Source organism: Carettochelys insculpta, chromosome 8, assembly GCF_033958435.1.
Source record: "Carettochelys insculpta isolate YL-2023 chromosome 8, ASM3395843v1, whole genome shotgun sequence".
NCBI classification, from domain to species: domain Eukaryota; kingdom Metazoa; phylum Chordata; order Testudines; family Carettochelyidae; genus Carettochelys; species Carettochelys insculpta.
In genome coordinates this window covers 59,585,906-59,609,376 of record NC_134144.1, presented here as the reverse complement: position 1 = coordinate 59,609,376, position 23,471 = coordinate 59,585,906, and the positions used below count along the sequence as shown (strand labels likewise).

Sequence of the window (23,471 nt, the reverse complement as noted above, 5' to 3'; positions counted from 1 at the left end):
TAGCCCAGGGCTTCTGGCTGCTGCTGCTGCAGCTGGGGATCCATGCTGCATGCACAGGGTCTGCAACCAGTTGTCGGCTCTGTGGATCTTGTGTTGTTTAGTGCAACTGTGTCTGGGAGGGACCCTTTAAGGGAGTGGCTTGCTGTTGAGTCCGCCCTGTGACCCTGTCTGCAGCTGTTCCTGGCACCCTTATTTCGATGTGTACTACTTTAGCATGTAGACGTTCCCTCGCAGCGCCTATTTCGATGTGGTGCTGCCCAACGTCGAAGCTGAACGTCGACGTTGCCAGCCCTGGAGGACGTGTAGACATTATTCATCGAAATAGACTATTTCGATGTAGCGTGCACGTGTAGACGTAGCCATAGAGTGCACTGCCTTGCATCTTCTAAAACCTCTGACATTAGCTGACGAGTCCTCACAACGAACCCTGAAAGACAGGGCTGTACATTTCAACAATAGAGAGCAGAGGGTAGACTCCGCACAGCCAGAACTCCCAGGCCCAGGGGAGGAGATGCTAAGGTGGCCTTAAGCCACCTGTGCATTCCTGGATCCGCAGCTGTGTAGGGAGCCTACCTTACGACAGATTCCTGGGATTACTCTGTGAAATGCAGAAGTGCCTCAGAATCACTGCCGGGCTGCCTGGAATCTCCACAACCCCACATTCAGAAAATCTCAGCCCTCTGTCACTATACCAGAGCCTGTGAAGAGGGCTGCAGAAAGCTGACCTGCCGTTGATCATCACTGTACTCCCTTTGGGTGGAGCAGGTTTTTTTTAGAACCCCTTTATGCTCCTCTGGGGCTTTTACCCAGCATTGGAGGGCCTGCGGAGGGGTGATGATGTCACCTAGATAATTCAAGTGGATTATTCACGGCTACATCATGAAACTGAGGCAGAACTAGGCTTTGCATTCAAGAGAGCCTAACGCTCAGTCCCATGCTGCCTATCATCTATCAATAGAAGCTTATTTACATATAAGGTGTATCTACACTGAAGGTTTGACTTCCAGGAGACAGACACAGGCTACATCTGCTCAAGCTTGCTTGTTAAAAAGAGCAGTGTAGCAAGAGTGGCTCTATGATTGCTCCAATACAAAACCTCTCGGGTACATTCTGGGATTGCTACCCTGAGCTGCTATTGCTGCCCTGATAGTTTCAGCTCATTTGCTCGAATAGAGCAAGTGGGTGTCTGTCTCCTGGTCATGGGTGAACACCCAGCTGGGGAAGGCAAGCCCAAGCCTTGCCTCTTCTGCAGTCTCCCTGTCCCTGTGGAGCCACGCCCAGCTCCCATCTGAGGTTGTTGCCCCGGGCCCCTTTGTCTCACCCATACCAGTGAGTGGCACACCCACACACTTCCCAACCAGCTGGAAAGCTGTGCAGCTGTGCTGTGGCCCCAGCTTCCACCCCACCCAGTGGTGAGAGAGCTAGGCACCTGTGCTGTGCTCCCAGCTCTACCCAACAACTGCACCACAGCAGTGCCCGCCCCCGGGGGTCAAGAGTCAGCTGAGTCAGGATACCAGGAGGTCAGAAGCAGGAGACAAAGAATCAACATCACAAGTCAGATGCCAGAGGTCACATTGACTTCTGATGTTAGGAAACCAAGCCAGGAGACAAGCTGCCACAAACACAAGGCACACATGGTCCACAGCAACATAGAAGCCATTAGTTCAAACAGCTTCCTGTTCTTGACGTTGGCTTAAGTAGGGTCAGCAGGCCAATCTGCTGCTCTGGGACCAATTGATCCTCCTGGGCAGAGCCTCACACTGGGTTTGGGCATAACTGATCTCACGTAAGGGCTAATTATCAGCAGGCTGCCTGGTGCAGGATTGAAATCCATGAAATCCATGGGAAAGAGGCTCTTGAAGAGTTCCACTGTGATTTCAACAGTTTCTACCCCACCATCAACCTGAGCCTGAACGAGTCTACACAAGAGATCCACTTCCTGGACACTACTATGCAAATAAGTGATGGTCACATAAATACCACCCTATACCAAAAACCCACAGACCCCTATGTTTATCTACATGCCTACAGCTTCCATCCAGGGCACACTACACGATTCATTTCATACAGCCAGGCACTAAGGTACAATTGCATTTGCTTAAATCCCTCAGACAGAAACAAACATCTACAAGACCTTTAACAAACTTTCCTGAAACTACAATACCCACCTAAGGAAGTGAAGAAACAGATTGACAGAGCCAGATACGTAACCGGAAGTCACCTGCTACAAGACATGCTCAACAAGGAAAACAGGAGAACACCATCGGCCATCACATACAGCCCCCAGCTAAACCCTCTCCAGCACATTATCAGTGATCTGCAACCCATCCTGGACAACAGTCCTTCACTCTCAGGCCTCGGGAGGCAGGCCTCTTCTTGCCTACAGACAGCCTGCCAACCTTAAACAAATTCTCACCAGCAACTATAGACCACAACACAGCAACTCTAAACCTGGAACCAATCCCTGAAACAAACTTCGCTGCCAACTCTGCTCACATATCTACACCAGCAATATCATCACAGGACCTTACATCAACCATACCATCAACGGCTCTTTCACCTGCACATCTACTAATATAATATATGCCATCATGTGCCAGCAATGCCCCACTGCAATTTACATTGGCCAAACTGGACAGTCTCTATGTAAAAGAATAAATGGACATAAATCAAACATCAGGAATGGTAACATACAAAAACCCCTAGGAGAACACTTCAATCTCCCTGGACACTCAGTAACAGATTTAAAAATAGCAGTTCTACAACAACAACAACAAAAATTCAAAATAAAATGCAAAGAGAAATTTCTGAGCTGCAATTCATTTGCAAATTTGACTCCATCAACCAAGGACTGAACAGAAACTGGGAGTGGTTGGCCCATTACCAAAGCAGTTTCTCTGCTCTTGATATTTATAACTCCATATTAACTGCTGGTAGTGGGCCATTTCCACGCTGACTAAATAGATCTTGTCAGCTCTGGCCCTCCCCTTTACTGAGACCCCACTCTTTAAATCCTCCTCTGAAACCCCCCTGCCCACTCATTTATCTGATGAAACAGGTCTTTTCCCACAAAAGCTTATGCTTCAAAATATCTGTTAGTCTACAAGGTGCCACAGGACTTCTTGTTGTTGGTGGTGTAGGATTGGAGCCTGTCTGCTCCCATAAGTCTTGTGAGCCCAGGTTTGAGACTTATGGGTCAAGACATAGCTCGCTTTCCTAGGACTGTGGTCCAGGTTTCTCATGGTATTTTCTATGGAAAGATGGGAGCATAAATATTTCATCTGTCTTCCAATTGTGTTCCCTCTGGACCATAACCTTACCAATTGGGTACCATAATTTTCCCACTTAATTTCATAAATGGTAGATTTCTTTCTTAACTCAATGGGGATGATGAGTGGTCTGTATGGGGAAATATATTCTTGGTGTACGGTTTAGAACTAAGACCTAGACTATGGGGTGGACTCTATGAGACTGAAGGAGCTAGAGATTGAAAGTGTCAAGGTTGATTTATCGACCAGTCTGATTCTGGTCAAGGAGAAGATAGTGTAGTTTCAGGCCTGGCCTGCCTATGTGCAGGTACTCTGCTGAAAGCCAAGACTTTTTGTTCTGTGGAGTAGGCAGGGCCCTGTTGTTGATACTTCTCTTCATGCCCTTTTGTAGTCCTCCTTTACCTTTTCAAGGTTTCTTTTCATGTCCTCTTGGATATGATGTTTACACTGCATTAGGTCTGAGGGAGATGGGCCAGGGGAAGATGTAGGTTGTAGTGGGTGCTACTCATATTTGGTAACAAAGGGCTGTGGCTTGGGGATGTGTGATCTGCACTATTGCACAAAAACTCTGTATAGCACAGCAAGGAAAACCAGTGACCCTAGTCCTGGCTGATGAAGCATCATAATGATTGTCTTAAATATGATGCTTCTGTTAATATATCCAATGCCAGGTGCTTCAGAGAGAATAAACACCCTTTTTTCACAACCTCATCAGGCTGTTGATACATATCTTTTTCAGAGGACCAAATGCCTAGCCAGTTATTCCCCATTTTCTAGTTGTGCATTTGATTTTTCCTTCCGGCTGTGTCTACATGGGCACAAATCTTCGAAATAGCCATATTTCAAAGATTACTAATGAGGTGCTGAATTGAATATTCAGCGCCTCATTAGTTATCTTCGAAATTGCCATTAGCATGGCTATTTCAAAGATTTGTGCCCATGTAGACACACCCTCCTAGTTTAGATTTGCCTTCACTGAATTTCACCTTATTGATTTCAGACCAATTCTGTAATTTTCCAAGCTCATTTTGAATTCTAATTTTGTTTGCCACAGTGCTTACAGCCTTGAAATTTCAACCTTGCATTATGTTAGTCATTAAATAGTACTGGACCCAAGATGGAATCCTATAGCCCTCATGTAGATACATCCCCCTAATTTGATACTGAACAATTCACTTCAACACTTTGAATATAGTCTATCAACCTGTAGTACACCCACCTTATAGTAATATCATTTAGACACATTTCCTATGTCTAGACACATTTCCTATGTTTGCTTCTGATTAAGGTTAATATTTTGTCACAAATATTTTTAATAAAAGTTCGGGGCAGGTTGCAGCAATAAGCAACAATTTATGAAAGCCTGCAACCTGTTTCTGACTTTTACTAAGAATAGAGTGAGGGGAGTCCTGAGTAGGGACACTGACAGGCCATGCTGTTGCCAGTCCCAGGAGCTGACATCTCCAGCCCATATCTTAGTAGCTGTGATGGGGGACTGAGGCCAAAGAAGTCACAGAGGTTCATGAAAGTCATAGAATCTGTGATCTCCATGACTAAATCATATTCTTACTTATGAGAATGTCATGGTGAATTGTTAAAAGCCTTACCAAAAATCAAAATACATCACATCTGCTGCTTCTTCCCCATCCACTAGGCCAGTAACTATATAAAAGGAGGGTCAAAGTTAAATGTATAGTCTCTCCTGAGTGAATGAATGTATAAGAATGGCCACAATTGATCAGACCAATGGTCCACCTAATGCAGTATCCAGTCTTCTGACAATGGCCAATGCCAGGTGCTTCAGAAAGAATGAACAGGTGTTCCTGTATCATATATTCTCTGTTTCTGGCAATATTAAGGCAGCATTAAGAGAGTGAACACTGCAGCAAAAGGAATGATGGTAGCTGCTCCATAATTAAGATTGCTCTATTTTGGGCATCCTTCAAAAATTGTAGCTTCAAAACTGGATTAGATCTGGGTTCAACAGGCAAATCAGAATCTGCTCCTGATTTTTTATCCACTAATGTACAGATGTTTTAACAGAGTTCCACACATCTAACTTTTATGGTCACATTGTTTAAAGAGAAAAGCTTACTTTATTTGACTCCCACAGATGAATGTCCAAGACTGGAGACTAATCAAGTCAGAGGCACTAAAAGACCATTCCTAGGTTCTGAAGTTACTTGATGAATACATGATCTCACCTTTCATTAACCAACAGAACAGATTTCTAGCCCACACAGCTGTGAGAAAAAGACTGAAAATGTCACCCCAAAGTAACTGATGCAATGGCATCTACCTAAGTCTGCAAACAGCTTGAAAGAACAGCTCAAAGGTGTGCATCTCAATGGGGTGCATCTCAATTGGGTGTTAACTCACTTCTCTGGGAGCCCTCACCATCACCATCTTAACAGAGAATTGTGCATATGGAAGAAAAGTTGAGCAGCAGGTTCAGCCAATGTACATAAGCATTAAAAGGGAACAGAACTAGGAGCAATTTATGGCTGGAGTATACACAGGGGTGTCCCTGCAGCCACTCATGCCCCTTCCAGGATGCTCAGGAATCCCTGCTTTCACTTTTGTGTGGAACTACCTTCTCTGAAAGGGAAAAGAGCTCTCCTTTAGCATTATTACACCACAGAAGAGGGGGGCAAGAATCACTGGGTAGAGGGAGCTGGGCCTGGATGGATGAAGTCACAGGCAACAGATTGTGGTGTGCCTAAGGCTCCAAATTGCCTTAATCTGTCACTGCCATTGGGCAAAATGTAGTTGATTAGTGGGTGATCTTAAGGTTGCTTTGTAACCTCCCAGAAACATCAGCACTGGTGAAGTCTATCCTCAAACCCTCAGAATATGCACTTAAAAGCATTGCAGGAAGCATATCACACTGTACAGTCTTACAGGCCTGCAAACAAGTTGAGATCCAAAATATTTAATCCCCAAAACCTAGCAGTGCGAATTATTATTAGAATGTACTTACCAGTTTGATGATAAAACAAAACATTTTTTAAAGAAACCACAACCAATGGGTTATCAGCCATTAATGGTTGTAATCTAGACCTGCAACGGCTAAGGGAGCATTGAAGTCTCCTATCTATTTGTCACAAGGCCCAACTATAACTATTGCAATCAGGAACAAATTATGGCTGGCCCTGCAGCAGGCATTAGAGATGTGAGGGTTTTAGCAGCCCCTTTACTCCACCCCAGCACAACTGTGCAGAAGACACATAGTTTAAAATTAATATTGTAACATGGTATGACCTGATGCCTTTGCATTCCCTAGGCGCTAAAAATCGCAGAATGGGAGTTGTGACATTGGGGGACTAGGTGCCACCTCAGGCCAAGGCTCCTAGGTGTCAGCCAAACACTGACTAATGAATAACTGGAAGCAGTCAGGCTCTCCTGTGGGCTAATGTTGTTACAATAAGTATTAGAGTTATACAAATAGGTTTAGTTCAGACTTCATGAAATGCTTGTAAATTACTGCATGCATTAATCTCACTTACAATGTCCCATGTTATAAAGTAGTATTTAAGTGTTGGCTGTGTAACTGTAAATCTCCAGATCAGAGAGAAATATTAAGAAAGAACATAATACTAGTGTACCATGTGAGGTATCTCATGCCCACCAAAAGAAGGACCACCAACATTAGACAAACCTTTGTGGAACAGCAGAGGGCACAAGACTTTATAGATTACCATCCTCCTACCCTCCCACGAAAAGATGGGACACTGAATTCCTCCCTGCTGCTGAACTTGCAATTTGAAGTAGAAGAGGGAAGGAATAAAAAGCTCTAACAAGGACAAACTGTAGCTTTTATGCTGCTTGGATTCAGAGGGACAAGGATTACTAATCACAAGCAAAAGCTCCTAGTGGATGGCCTGGTGTAGCCCTAGAAGACATATAGGTTTTTCTTATTATAGAAGCTTCTACAGTAGGGTCTCATGATTCACGAACGTAACGTTCACAAATTCAATTATTCGTAAGCAGCCGAGCAGCCGCTTCCCCAGGGCTCCGAGCAGGAGTGTCGGCAGCCACCGCTTCCCCCCAGGGCTCTGGGCAGGAGGTCCGGCAGCTGCCGCTTCCCCTTAGGCTCTGGGTACCCTTGTATTCGCGAAAACCCAACATTTGCGAAGGTTCTGAACACAGTACCCTCGCAAATGCTGAGACCCTACTGTATTAGATTTTAAAAGTAAAGACCAACTCATTTGTGTGTACATATGTTTACCAGCTTTAACCTTGTAAATAATGTTCTTTCCCTGTCCTAATTAATAAATCTTTAGATAGTTTATCACAGGATTGGCTGCAAGTATTGCCTTTGTTGCAATACCTCAAGTGCAATTAAGCTGCAGTAAGCGATTAGTCCTTTGAGACTGGAAGTAACCTGAATATTTTTGTGATTTTTGGTGTAAGGGGCCATGTATCACAAAGACAGCCTTGCCTGGGTGACAAGATTGATCAGAATACACAGGGGCTGTCTGTGACTCCAAGTTAAGGCTGTTGTAGTGACTAAGGAATCTGCACTTTATCCTTGGTTGATGAGCTCTAACTAGAGAACCCACAGAGAAACTGGGGTTTGTGCCCTGCTTAACAGCCTGCCTCGAGGTTTGGTATTCATGCTTTTGAGCCATTGCTTTAAAGCTTGACAAGACAACTTGAAAAGTGCTTCCTCCTGGTGTAATCCTTAACAGCACCTTGGAATCACTAGGCCAGACTCTACCCTCTGCTGCAATCTCCAGCAGCATTGGGGGTGGAAATAGCTGCTGCAGAGTCTCCCTATCCTACATAAAGCTGACTAATGGCTCTATGACTTTCCCTTTCAAAGGGCAATATCTCCCCCCTTATTAAATCAGAGGTTATGGAAACAATAATTTAAGAAATGTTGACAGTCTATTTAAAATTAAAAAGAATCACATGCTATTCAAATAGCAAGCAGAAGGAACCGTGTTAGACCATCGAAGAACACATAGCAAAGGCAACTCTTTTCTTATTTATTTAGTAAAACCTTTTAGTTACTTTTTCCTTAAATTGGGGCTGCGTTTGGCACTATGTGCTAGATTGTCACAGCTCTTTCTTCCTGCACAGAGTATGACACATACTCTGGCTATGGTGAGAAGAACATCGTCTACCCATCTGCTGTGAACAAATGACTAGGGAGAAAGCAAAGAAGAGTAAAGTGGGAGGAATTGAGGCTTTCCTACATCAACATACTGGCTAGACTAGATAGCTGGGTGCTGAGATAGGAGTGGGCTGCTCCACAAAAAGAGGTGAAGTAGCTTTCTCCATTAGGGCTAGGGAGGAGTAGATGAAGAACTGACACTCTGAATCACAACTGATCCTTGCTTTGCTCCTGAGATGATAGAGCTACCCACCACTCCTTATTCAAGACAGAGTGTATTGTTAGAGCTTGTACACTGGTTGAATTCCTACCAAAAGCAGTGGTGGTTTTGTATGGAAAATTACGACAGAACCAAGCCATAGGATACTAGAATGCTCTAGTTTAAATCACTGGGCTAGGTTACAACATCCAGACTGACATCAAATACCACCTTGCTCCTTGATTGGTTTCAGCTTAGCACAGCATGGTGCCAGCCTCTGTGAGTCTGGATTGGCAAACTAAGACAGAGAAAGTCCTTTCTTAAAAAATGGAACATTTAGTAGCTAAGTTAGCTACTGAGATTAAACATTGTTTTACCAGGGAAAAAGCAAAAATAATACCCATATAAAATATAGTTTTATACCTATTATGTGACTCTGACATGTAGTGCTTGTGATGGTGTCCTCTTCGCCTTCTCGCTGGCTTTCAGTGACCACATCAGTCTGCACATAGTACATACAACAAAATGAAAGTGAAGAAAACATCCTTCACATGTCTGCTTTTGGTAATACAGATCACTGTGAAACCATAGCACCTTTGTGTTATTGTTTTAGTTGATTATTTACCTTAATTAACCTAATGTCTTTCAGAAATGTTTAGTTGCTCAAGTATCAAAAGTAGGAATATATAGTACATCTCATTCTGTGAAAGATGTCTAAAGATAATAGCTTTGATTCCAAATCTCCTAATAAAAGCCATGATATGCAGCTGTCAAGAAAAATTAAGGCATGGAAAGATGTAATTCCTCATGAGAAATTACTTCTGCTACAATACATTTTAATAAGAACATACAAATACACTTAGGTCTCATGACCCTGTATTTGTTTCTCACCAAGAATATCATGTGTCATTCTTTATGCTAAATAAAACAGGAGGTCAACTTAAGGTGTGACATAATGGCTGTGGCCACACTAATGTGGCACTTTGGGCTATGCTAATGAGGTGCTTCCATGAATATGCAGTGCCTCATTAGTATAATGGCAGCTGCACACTTCAAAACTGCTGGTTTCGAAACACAGTTGCCCGTGTAGCTGGGGGACCTTTTGAAATGGACTCCTGATTTCGAAAGTCCCTTATTCCCATCTGGTTTTGGGAATAAGGGGCTTTCGAAATCAGGGATCCATTTTGAAAGGCTCCCGGCTACACAGGTGGTTGCATTTCGAAACTGACAGTTTTGAAGCGCAAGTGGCTGTTATTATGCTAATGAGGTGCCGCATATTCATGACAGCACCTCATTAGCATATCCCAAATTGCCACATTACCGTAGCCCCTCCGAAAGGAGGGGCTAGTGTGGCCACAGCCAATATCTCATCCTTTTGTTTACAATCATTTAACTGTGGTGTCGTCTTTTTCACCTGTTAAAAGGCCACCTAAAAAGTCAGTCATAATTTTAAAAAGTGCAACATGCACCAAGCTATCTATGCTGATCATTTCTATAGTACTGTAGCAAAAAGGTGAGATTTGAGCCCCAGGGATTTTCTAGGTGAGGCTTGAGAGGACAGCATATTCCACGCTTTTTCTTCTCTCCTATTCCCAAAAATTGGTGAAAAAATAGTTAAGCTTCTCTCTAGCAGATATTTTGTCATCCTGCTTCTTACATGCACAAAGAAAAATCTTTACAGTGTGCATCATGTGTGGCTATAAATCAAATCCAAGGCTGCATGTTTTTTCTTCCACCATGCCAATATGTGTAAGTCAAACACAAAGGAAGATACTTGCTTAGGCTGTCCTGACAGGACAAATCCTGCACAAAAATTCACTCTTTCAAATGCTCGGTGGTCTTATTATTGTTAACCACCCTCTGTTGCCATAAGCCACTTCCAGGATCTATTTGACTTTACGTACATTCAAAGAAGTACTAAATATGTTTCCTAGTCTAAAATTTTAGAATATATTATTTCAAAAATTATTAATTTAAAAAAATTATCATGGGCCATATTCTGCTTATCTTACTCACACAGGTAGTTCCACTAATTTCTTATAACTAGCATCAGTAAGGGTATGTCTACATAGCAGCCTTATTTCGAAATAAGCTATTATAGAAGAGCTATTCTGAAACAGCTTATTTCAAAATAACACAGCTACACAGAAAATGCATTTCAAAGTAGCACTTAGCTATTTTGAAATACTGTGTCTACACACAATCGAGCCTAAAGGCACAGTCGTGCCATTGGACACACTATAACTTACTTCAAAATAGGCTCTATTTCCTGTCTAAACGGCACCTATTTAAAATAGCTATTTTGAAATAGGCACTAATCTTCATAGAATGAGGTTTACCAATTTTGAAATAAGCTAACCACTATTTTGAAATTATTTCAAAAGAGTGGTTGCATTGTGTAGAAACTAGAATAGTTATTTCAAAATAACGGCTGTTATCTCAAAATAACTTTGTTGTGTAGACATATCCTAAGTCAAGGACCAGGCTCCATAAATTTGCAAAAGTCACATATTCTCTTAAGCTGAAATACTTAATAACGCCTTTTTCTTGGGAAACAGAACTCTTCAGGGTATGCTAAGAGACGCATACTTGCATTGTTTTACTAAAGTAGCTGAGAAAATAATTTTTCACATTTAATGATTTATGTCACAGCCAGGGCATGGGCAGCCTGACCCAGCAGAAGTCATGAATCAGGGTCAGGTTGGATCAGAATACCAGGAAGTTAGAGACAGGAAGTAAAGTGGTGATGTAGACCCACAACTTGAATGTCAGGACACAAAAGAGGAGAGGAGCAGAAAGGAGGCAGGAGTGGAGCACAGCTGTTTCAAAAGTTTCCTGTTCTTGCTGCTAGCTCAAGTAGGCCCAGTGGACCAAACAACCACCATGGGATTCCAGCAACTGGGTAGCTAGGATTTATGGGTGCTAAGTAGGTCCCCTCTCAATAAGCTGCCAGGTGGAGATGCAGCGTGTGAGTGCTCCCCTAAGCCTTGCACACCTGAGTTCTAGACTTCTAGGGCACAACAGATGGTGTATGTCCTGAGGAGTGTATTAAATATCAGGATGGGGTCTATAGCCTTGGTTATAGCTACACTACTGCAATCTCTCAACAGAAGTTGCTATCGACAGAGATTTCCTGACAAAACTTCTGTTGACAGAGCATGTCTACACACAAAAGCAGCTTGCTCTGTCAATACGCTCTGTTAACAGAAAGTGACCAGATCCCTGGCTGCTTTCTCAACAGAGTGGGCCTGGTGAGCAGGACGATAGGGTCACATGGACTGCAAGTCCTTCCTGAAGCCCCAGGCAGGCACACCCGTAAAGGCCCCCTCAATCCCTGACCTGTGTTCCCTGCCCATGCCAATGCTTTCCTACCTCCTGGAGGGACAGAAAAGTTAGCGCAGAACTCACAAACTTGCAAAAGAGCAGCACCCAGGCTTGTGCTGCACCCAGCCCCACAGGTGCTGCAGTTTCTGCTGCACTTCATCTCAGCCCTCCACCTCTGGAGGGGTGAAGCAGACACCATCAATGAGACGCATGGCCTCACTGCTGCAGGGCACTGCTGGTGCCCACCCCCTCGGGTGAGCAGGTGAGTCTGGAGATACACCACCAGCTCATCATGGGACAGTGAGATGACCAGCAGTGGCTCCAGAGTTTCAGAATGTGAAAGTACACCTTCCTGGAGTTGTGTGCCTGGCTACCCCGCTGGAGACAGGACACCCATGTATGGCCGCCAACCCCATGGAGAAGAGGGTTGCTATCACCCTAGTGAAGCTTAACACCCCCAACATCTACTGCTCCATGGGGAACCAGTTTGGTGTGGGCAGATTCATGGAGGGGGTGTGTGTGCACCTCACCTGAAATAATGGTATGAACAAGTTATGGCCTGTGTCTGAAAAGAACATTTGGGGTGTTTTTGTTTTGTGCCAATGGGACCACCTGTGTGAGTGAGCTGCATTTGACCCAAAAGCTACCTTTTGTGATCAACTGAACCATGATCCACTGGATAGCTGTGTACCCCTCTCCAGGGTGTATGCCCAAGCTTGCTGTTAACAAGATACTAGTTTTATGTCTTTTAAACGTGAGCCAGGTAATGGTACTCTCCAGTTTAAGTTGCACAAAAATCAAAGGTAAGTGCTGCATAAGTGATAGCATAATAAGTCCCCATGCCTTTAATTAGCACTTTGAAAGAGAAAAGATTGAATTCTATGAAGTATAAGAAAAAAAGATCCCCACCACCACCACTCACTTTCTAGAATGTTAATGTTTAAAAGGGCCCGATGTTACTGTTAGGTTTTAAAAAAGCAGTACATACTATATGAGGTTTTGAAGTACAAGTGTTGATTTCAGTGTTGACCCTTATTACTGAATGTATTTTACTATGTTAAGAGAACAATAATCCTCTTGGCTTAGGGTTTTTAAATGATTTTTGCTGTTTTCTCAAAAAGCATTTATTTTTCCTTTTTTATTAAAAATGGACAATGATGCTACATGCTAGTGCTTTCAATCATAGATATCTCTCTAAACAGAAGCCTTTGCAATCTTCTTCAAAGAAAGCAGGCACCAAAGAATAATGGAAAGAGCTAGAAATAAGATGCATGAATTCTGAATTTACAGAGTTTCAATTGTTTCTCTCTCATGAGTTTGGAGGAGAAGCTGAAATTCCACTTAATTCATAAATCCTATTTAACAGCATATTTCTTTCAAAAACTAGATTTAAAAGCACAAAGTATGTGCTTTCATTCTCTTTATTCCAAATGTCCTTAACATGTTGGCACTAGTTATTTCATTCAGGAATTAAATTCAACAAAATTCATAAAAAGGAATTCGCAACTCAAGTAACTTCAATCTTCAAAAACAACATAGTTATAAGACTTTGATTTCCAGCTTCACAAAGGGATGTATGGTTTAAGATAGGTAATGCCTTTTCACCATGACTAATTTGTCCTTAGAAGTTAAATAGGATAATTAGCATTTCTCCATCATTTAAGTATATTAAGGACAATCTTTGTATTTCACCGATAAAATGAAGTGTGTTTCTTGAAGATATACTTAAAGTCCTAAATGACTGTTATTGTTACATTTAGAAAGACTTTACAAAATGAGAAACAAAAAAGCATAGCAAATTATTACAGCACTAGAAAATAATAAAAAAAGCAAAAAAGAAATTGTAGAAGAAATGGTTCAGAGCTTTTTGTATTTCTGTAGAGTGATGATATATCCTAAGCTGTCAGGACCATATTAAATGGGGCATAGTTAAATTGAGTGGCTCTGATAAGGGGCTCTGCTTTGCTATCAAAGTTCTAGATCAGTTGGATTGAATTTCCTGCATATTGCACATTTCCAGACTTTCATTCTCTCTCTTTCCTTTCAGTGACACTACAAGGGCAGCCTTAGATATGCTTATAATTTGTTGTTTTATAATGCAGGGGACATCTACATTTTCAAAGAAGAGATGATACCATAGAAGCCAGGAGCAAAAATGTTTTCCAAAGCATTCATTCTGCCAATGCTTTTTGAGAGATTTTTAAAATATGACCTTGTATATCCTTTTAGTAGTGACATTATTTGCATGAAAATAAAATTCACATTTGCCTGAACGTGGAAGTGTATCTGTGATATTTTAACCTTAAGCACTCCAACATGAATAGTAAACTAGGAGATTTTCCAATTTCCTTTATGAAATTTTTTGAAACTTGCTCTATCCTTCAAACATGACCCAGTGAAATATTTAGTTGTGTTATATTTCAAATTTTCTCATATGAAGTGGCAGGATGTGCTGTATTTTAAAAATCCATTTTGTTAGAACAAAAATTATATACTTAATCCTGTAAAATGTTCACATTTGGTACAAGTGTTCAAATTATTTTGCAGGAAAATTAAATAATATGGTTAACACAACTATGAAGAGTGAAAAAGTTTTTATGATGCCAATTAAATGCTGTCTGAGTTCAAACATCTGTATGCCATGGGTATCTGAACTTTATAACATCATGGGAGAAGCTGACTTTAAAGGAGAAATCACTCTTAGCTGAGTTCTAAGATTAATTATTAAAAACTTCACAATTAAGGATATCTTTAAAGTAAGATGTGAGGTCACAATCTTACAAAGATTTACACATTCTTAGCTTCATTCTTTTGATGCACAGCAAGTGCTATTTACAAAATGTAAAGCTAAGCACATACATGCATAACCTTTATGATGGAGGCTTAAGAGCTGACAGTGTTCCTAATTTTCCTTAGGAAAAGTAATGCTTCTATTTTCAGAATAAATTAAAGTATCAGCTCCAGTTAAAACTGTAGAGAAGCACAAAATTCATTCTGGGGGAGATTTTCAGAGTTAAGAGGCTTAATTCCCATGGAAAATCTGATAACCAATTCCCACTTGTGTGTTTGATACTGACCAACATTCCTACATAAGGTACAGTGTTTTCCTTTTTTCCCATTGGGTGAGTCTACACGGGCACAAATCTTTGAAATGTCCATATTTCGAAGATTACTCATGAGGTGCTGAATTGACTATTCAGCGCCTCATTGGTATTAGGACGTTTCCAGCTGCGGTGCTTCGAAAGCGCTGCTTTCGAAATGGGGATCCTTTCGAAAGGACCCTGCACCTTTTGAAATCCCCTTATTCCACTCAAATAAGAGGATTTCAAAAGCTGTGGGGTCCTTTCGAAAAGGACCCCTGTGTAGCCACACCGAGCTGCGTGCTTTCAAAGTGCCGCGGCCAGAAGCATCTTAATGCTAATAAGGCACTGAATATTCAATTCCGCGCCTCATTAGTAATGGCCATTTTGAAGATCTGTGCCCGTGTAGACACACCCACTGCCTACGTCTACACTAGCCAAAACTTCAAAATGGCCATGCAAATGCAAACAGCAGATAGGAATAAGGAAATTTCAAAGGTGACAGGGTCCTTTCAAAAAGGAGCCCCGTCTGCCGAACCGTGCAGTGGCGAGCCACAGCAATTTCAAAGTCCTGCGCCTGCCAGCATGCTAATGAGGTGCTGAAATATGTATTTCAGTGCTTCATTAGTAAACTTTGAAATGGCCATTTGTAGTCTAGTGTAGACATAGCCATTGAGTTTTACACCTTTTACTTTTTAATGGCTTTGATCATACCAGGAATTTTCAGGTAATAGTAAAAAAAGAAAAGAAAATGGTCCCATTATTTCATTGTGCTGCGCTGCGATTATGGCATCATTGTGCAAGTATGTTTACAGAAATTAAGAAAAAGCAGTAAGATCTGCATGAATAGTCACGAATCTGGTCCATAATCAAACTGCCAGAAATGGCATTAATTCATCACTCTACTATATACAAACATTTATTGTCTTGTCTGTACTGACACTAAGGAGCAAAGCACATCTAGAAATTAATAAAAGGGACATAATGTTTTTGTGCACTAAACTTACCAGTGTCTCATGCTGCATTTCCATATCAGCTTTTGTTTTGCTGTTTTTCTTGTGGTTTCCTTTAGTGCTGATAGAGTTGCTGGGAAGAGAGGAGCCCTGGGAGCTGCCCTTCGACACACTCCTGTAGGAAACATCATTTGATCCACTTTCTGTCTGCTGAGCTGCTTTCTTATCAACTCTGCAGGTAGAAAGTGATTCCTCTGATAAATTACATTGCCCTTCTTCAATCACTCTACTTTCCCCATTCCTTTAATGTTTAAAGTAACCTCTCTGTATCTTTCTGTCTGTAGACCTTTGAGTGATAAATGTTTCTAACTAGCCTTGATCAAATCTGTCACTTGCAATTTCAGGTAGTGTATCAATTTCATCTTTTACATACAAAGATTTATTTTGTATTTGGGATTGCTGTGGGGCAAACTGGGAATCACTGTACAATGATTGTTGAGTGTCTGTGGCCTAAAGTTATAGTAGCTGTAATAAACGTAATTAATTCTGGCTAGTTATCAAATACACATTTGTTGGTTACAATCATGGAGAATGGGAGAAAAAAATCTTGATATGTACAAACAAAGGCTGCTATGCATCTATTCTAGGAAAAAACATGCTTGCATTGTGTTTAACAATGATGGTGCACGCAAAGCTGAGGAGAAAAAATCTGCATATCCCAAATTTCATAAAGTAATTACCTGTTTAAAAGCTCTTTCATAAAACTGTCTTTTCCTGAATACGTGACAATGGAGGAACCACTCTTTTGGTAACATCTAATCTGGCCAGGGATGTCTTGTGAAGCTTTTGTGTTCTTTTTGCCTTTCAAATCACCATCCAAAATGTCACCATTTTCTGTTTTTTTACTAAATTCATTTTCTTGTTCACAGTGGTCAGTTTTCTTTTTATCTTTCTTTTTCTCTGACTTTATCTGCTTATTTCCAAAACCAGAACCCTTTGCTTCTTTCTTTTCTACCTTTGCTTTAGGAACATCAATTTTTCTACTATTCAGGGCTGGGAGTCTACTCTTCCGAAAACCAAACCAACTAGCTATAGAGGGCCCAGTCTTTTGTTTCATCTCAGAGGTGGGAGACTTGTTTTGCCCTTGGCCCTTCTGCACATTTTCCTGGATACACAACATGACCTTTTCCTCTATTGTTGGTTGTACAACAGATGAACTCAAAGCATGGGGAACCTCAGAGTTTTCTGATATCTTTAAAGAGGTTTCTTGTCTCTGTGACTTGCTTGCTTCAAGTTTACGAGGATAATGTGTTCCATCCAAGTTTTGAAATGATGAAATTGGGTCTGTTGAAATAATAGGTGATGACTCCAACTCCAATTCTACTTGCATGGTGCTTTTTTTGTTCAGTGGATGCTGTTTAGAACTCTTACTGTTTTCTTCATGGTAGACAAATATACTTGCTCTGTCTTTTTGAGAAGGTGATTTGTTTCCCCCACTTTTTGAAATGCTGTGACACAGCTCCACTTTTGGAGATGTTTTGAATGGCAGTTTGCTTGGGCTGCCACATTGACTAGTGGAACTACTCACACTTCCATCAGAACCTTGTCTAGAACAGAAATTTTCTGGGACTTTTGAAGTACTTGAAAAGGTCTCTGACATTGCTGCTGACCCAGGAATGGCCTTGATTTGGAATCCTTCCATGGTAGAGTTCTGTCTGGTTAAAGAATTCCCTCTTTCAGAAGTGTTAGTGATGATTTGAGTCCGTACTTTTCCTAGGCCTTCAGTCACAGGGGTGTTTGGCTTTTCTCCTGTATGAATGCTAAAACTTTGACTACGGGCTTTTGCACCATTCATTCCCAGAGCTGGTTTTAAGTATGTTTTGTTACCAGAAGAAACAGATCTCTTAACTAATTTGTTTTCTAATCCATCTCCTCTGTCTACAATCGTACTGCAGTTTTCCAATGAGAGAGGCAATGCTGTGTCTGTACCAAGTCCCAAGGAAAAATTATCATTTATTTCAGTATCAGCCTTAGTGACTCTTAATTTAGCATCTATTGTTTCTGTGGTGGTCAGATACACAAATTCATCCTGCTCGTACTTACATGAACTCACATTGCTTTTGGAAGCTGCATTTATACTGTCTTTTTCTTGCTTCCCTGGTACAGTGGAACTCTTCCTGAGGAGTTGGGGAGATTTTACAAGTAGTTGCATTCCTGCAGGTGGATGGGTTTTCAGTCCCTTCTCTTGAGAGTTTTGGACGGCATTTGTTGTGTCACTGCCATGGAATGATAGTGGCAATGAGGAACAGTTAACCTGAGATAGAAGAAGCTCTCTAGTAGTTGTGTGACATTGTGGAGATGTGGGGAGACTGTTTGGCATCTTTTGTGGCTGAAGCACTCCACTTTCACTGGATAGTCTTTTTTTGACTGAATAAGTGCTTTGTGAGGGAACAGTTTCCAGTGACTCACAAGCTAGTGAGAAAGTTTTAGAAATCTGTAATCCTGGGTTAGAAAGCTCCCGATTATTGTAGAATACTGAATAATTGGAGGTTTTTGGGTATGTTTTCTTTGCAACAACTTTGGAAGTCCCTGGAAAGGCTCCAGAGGAGTTGTAGAATTGCTGAGACATATTGTGTGTGCTTGTTTCTGCATTCTCTTGAAGGTGAGCTAATTCAATTTCGGCCTTGAGAGGTGTATTTTTTGTTTGCACTTCATGATTAGACTGATTATGAAAAACAATAGGGTTTGCAGTTCCTTTTAGGGGTGACAGTTTAAGAATGTTTTTTGCTGTTTCATTGGGAACAGTTACTCCCGACTTTATGGATGAAGGTGGAGAATGTTCATAATTTGGTTTTATCAACAATGAAGTTGACCGGCTTGGTGGAGTTGGGGTAGAAGGGGATTGGGTTTCTACAGTTGCTAAATCACAATGAACATCTCTGGTTGGGGGTTCTCCATAGTCATTGGGTTCTATAAGGTGCTGCAGCAATAATGGTGATCCTGGAACTTGACTCTTTGCATTCTTTGTCCAATCACTTCTTTTAGAATATTGAGGAAGATGGGCAGGGTGCTTTGGTATCTGTATGTCTATTTTTGAATCCAGATTATGAGTTGGACTTTGTGCCTTTTTGAATCTTAACAGTTTCATAGGTGGCAAAGGTGGTGATTTTTCTACAGTTGTTGGGTCAGATAATAAGGCTGCAGCAAACTCCTCATTATTTGTCATGTTAATTTTCTGTGGTGAACACTTACTTCTGCTGGGTATTTTAGTCAAGTTTTGCTTTTGATTGATACCTGCATGAACAGTAGAGCTGGAATTGGCCTTGCACGCTGATTTCACTACCTGTGGATTATTTTGCAACGAAGCTCTCCCAAAGTGTAAAGATTCACTGCATGCCATGGATACAACTGTATTTTCATTCCCTATGTTATTCTGAAGAGTCTTTTGCTTTCTCTCATCTTCAGATGTTTCCAAAACACTGTAGTTTTTAGCATCAATTCCTGTCTGCAGATTAGTTATTCCTTGAGGTATAAATTCAGTGTATTCTGCATTGGACCCGCTTTGTGATTGGTTCACGGAAATTTCATTTCTAGTCTCAGTGACTACTCCAGTTTGATGTGAACTGAATTCAACAGGCTCACCATCCTCAGCATCAAATATTACAGTAGTGCATTCTTTAGAAGACTTTTTAATAGCCTTTTGTTGTTTAATTAAATTACATGTCTTTGGCCCAGTATCTGACTGAGAGGATACTTGTTTTTCTTCTCCATCAGTAGATACAAACTGAGAATTCTCTGTCCCTGCATGCATGTCAGAGCTTTTTGTCTGCTTGTCAGTAAATGGAGTTAACAATAACTCTGATGGACTTTTTTCATCGCTGCTTTCTATATGTAATTCATCCAAGACTTCATTGTCATCAGTATCTGAAAACTGTAAATTAAGGTCCTTCCAACCTAGATTAGCAGTGCTCTGATTGAGCTGTGGTACAGGAAGCTTAACATTTGTGCATGGTTTTACCTCTGCCTGAAAATCATTGACAAAACTAGTTAGTTTTTCAGGTTTTTCCTTTGAATTAAAATATGAATTCTTTTCCGGTAAATGTTTCCTATTAGGCTCCCAACCAAATAGACTGTCAGAAATACTGTGTGTTAATTTATTACAATAGAGCCTGCAGCCTTTCCTTGGCATTTCATGCAACAACACAAAAGATGAAGCTTCATCATCTGCATCATCATGTGAATCTGAATCATAAGTGAAAGTTTTGTTGTGCTTGATGCAAACACTTCCCATTTCCATTGGCTTACAATGAATTTGTTCTTCATGACTGCCACATTTAATGCCAGGGGAATATATTCCTTCATTGGAGTCCATGCAGTCTTTGTAACCCCATTTTGATATTACCGGAGATGGTTCAAATAATATTTTCCGTTTCTGTAACTTCTTCAGCCCTTCCAAAATGTGGTTTTCTTTGATACGAGTTGGAGGTAGATCATCTGTAGGACTAGAGAGGTTGCTCGGGAGTGAAGAACCAATGCTTATTCTTTTATCCCAGCTTATAGATGACTGTTAAAAAAATCAGAAATTATTGAAAATGCTGGTAAGAAAAAAACCACTTTTTATTTAATTGGTAAGGCTATATCAAATTAATGGTTTATTTTCATCAAATTCACAGTCATAGGATTCTCAAAATAATATATTTAATGATTTTATCAAATTAGAAATTTCAGGATGTTGTGATTATATGGGTCTTGACCCAAAAAAGGTGCTGGGTGTGTGAATGTTTGTGAAGATTTTGCAAGATTATTGTAGAGAGGATTTCAGTAATATTACCCTTACTTCTGTGGTGCTGCTGCTGCTGCTGTCAGAGGTGGGCAGCCACAAAGTGGCAGCTGCTGATCAGGAGCCCAAGTCTGAAAGGAGAGCCACTGCCAGCAGCAATGAAAATAAAAGGAGGGCATGGCATGGTAATACCACCCTTACTTCTGCATTGCTGTCTTCAGAGCTGGGCCCTTGGTAAGCAGCCACTATTCTTTGATTGGCCAGCCAGCTCTGAAAGGCAGCAGTGCAGAAGTAAGGATGACACGGTATGGCATTGCCACCCTTACTTCTGCACTGCTGCTGGTGGGGGCACTGCCTTCAGTGCTGGGCACCCTTCCCACAGCCACTGCTCTCTGGCCTTTGAGCTCTGAAGATAGTGCATAAGTAAACATGGCAATACTGTGCCCCACCCCGCTCAAAATAATCTTATGACCCACCCACAATTCCCTTTTGGATTAGGATCTCCAATTTGAGAAAAGGTTATTTCTCCCATAAAATCTGTAGTGTAAAAGCACAGAAGAGCCCAGATTTCACGAGGGAATGGTTTCATGGTCTGTGATGCATATTTCATAAACATGAATTTGGTAAGGCCTTAGGTATAGCTGATCCTAAAAGCTGAAAGTTTCCATTTCCCAAATACTTCACTCCTTTACCTCCCTATCCTAGCCCCTCTCTAAAAGCCTACTTTGAAATTGGCATGCTTAGAAAAGGAAACTCAATGAAACGTTCTTTCTGACAAGAAACCTGGAGAAACTCCAAAACCACCAACAAGAAGGTGTTGCTCAGTGAAGACGCTTATCATTCAATGTGCTCAGTTAATGCAGAGACTGTGAGAGTATAAAATGAGTAAAACCAATATGAGCTCCCTTGCTTAACCCTTTGGCAATGGTGGTTGTGATGTCCCTTGTGGTATGTGCTAATTCATCATGCATTAGCACTCCGCATAGAGATAACAACAATTAGGGTTAAGGGGTTAAGCTTCCCTATACGATTTAAGCTTAAGTCTTTCCAACTCTCCTATTCAAAGCCATCAGCTCACACTACACCACCCTTTTGATCAATTATTTTTTCTTTTCTTATGCATTGCTGAAGCAAATAGTTTCAGTTCACATTATTCCTGCCTCCTAACCACAACATTTATTTTACCGAGCCAACTAAACATATCAAAATCTACCCTTGATTAAATCTGTGCAGCCCAAATGAAGACCATACAGAATAGTCTGGCATCGTGTGTAAATGCATAGACTATTTTTGCTCGTTGCAAAAAGTGTAGGCCTTTGTGCCAGATAGCTTAATAGTTAAAGAGGCCTGAAGTTTGATATGCCAGCTCCTCACACATCTTCATGTTTGCCACTACTAAACTCTTAACAAGTCTGATAATCTTTTAAAAAGGGGGGGAAGAGGAAATGCCAACAGTTGCAAAATTTTCAGCCACTCCATTTTGTTTCAGATTCATTGGGTTACTAAATGAACCAAACCAATTTGCTTTACCATTTTACTGCATGTCTTTCCATCATTCCAAGTGTAGGAGGAACCACTGGAATATTCACTGCAAGCACTTGACAGAGAGAGTTCACTGCTACTGCAGCTGCTCCGGGGATACAGGTGACTGGGCCCTGCCATATTTAACTGACTTGGGCATTTCAAGGCAGATATGCTGGATCTCACATTTTGCTGGCATTCCTAAAACACAAGAAAAAATGCAACAATCTTATGGGTTAAAAACAGATAACATTATTTTCTACCTGATGGCTTTAATTGATAGGGTAAAACACAAGTGTTCCATTTATACTTTCATAATATTCCATTAGGATCTGGTGAAAGTAATGAATAAATGTAAAATAAAAAGAAACAATTTAATATTTAGTTTTATTAGAACAGAAAAATATCACAATCTCCACAATTCTTTTTACGTATTTCCTGTGATTTCTGTATTCTGCTGGTCTAGCTGCACCAATATTTTGAGTCTGTTTGTATTCTGCTATAGATATTAGCACCATGCTCCAGTAAGATATCACAAACTAAGTTATAAGAATACAAGTACATCTTGACAACTGCATTATAGCCTCACAATGTAACAGATGAGACTCTACCAACTGGACATGGTAAATTAATTTAGTGTCCCAAACAGAATGTCCATTGAGAATGGAATCTCTCCATTACAGTCTAATTCTGGTTTCCTATCCAGTCCAAAGCTTTGTCTAAGAAACTCTCTGATGTAGGACAATCCATCTTTATGTCACTCTCAGACAGCTGAAGCCTCTTGCTTATGCAATTTATTGACACTTTGTGGCTGCCTTTAGTACATGGGTAGTTATCGTCCCTCTCCAAATGCAATTTCACCTGACTGTGACTAAATGCCAGCTTTGAAAAAGAGAGTAATGAAGAGCAGATAGCACGTTAGGTAAAATATTAAATCTTTGTAGGAGTTTATAAGCTATGTTTAATTTATATTCAGACTAGTCCTCTCCTGCTTAAGAATGCTAGACCTTCTTTAACATTAAGCACTTGCAGTGTTACTCTGTTACAATGATTCCCTCTAATGCCATACAGTATCAGAAGCTTTACATTAACCTGGAATGGCAAAGAGCAACACGACTACATTTTATTCTGAAAGTTGGCTTAGAATTTCATTAAAACTAGAAATAATTTCACAACCAGGCCTTAAGCAGTATTTATTGATTTCTGTTCTTGTTTACAGTCTGATG

The 23,471-nt window shown here is 40.9% G+C and overlaps 1 protein-coding gene across 2 annotated transcripts in view; it reads right to left on the bottom strand.

Annotated features, from left to right (window-relative positions):
* NCKAP5 (NCK associated protein 5) overlaps positions 1 to 23,471 on the bottom strand; it is a 408,546-nt gene that overhangs the window by 70,432 nt on the left and 314,643 nt on the right. For both annotated transcript variants that reach the window (XM_075001775.1, XM_075001776.1), the window contains 4 exons: positions 22,255 to 22,446; positions 16,685 to 20,508; positions 15,999 to 16,176; positions 9,011 to 9,089 (listed from right to left, as the gene is read on the bottom strand). In XM_075001775.1, coding sequence (XP_074857876.1) covers positions 9,011 to 9,089; positions 15,999 to 16,176; positions 16,685 to 20,508; positions 22,255 to 22,446 — 4,273 coding nt within the window. The remainder of the gene's footprint in view (positions 1 to 9,010; positions 9,090 to 15,998; positions 16,177 to 16,684; positions 20,509 to 22,254; positions 22,447 to 23,471) is intronic.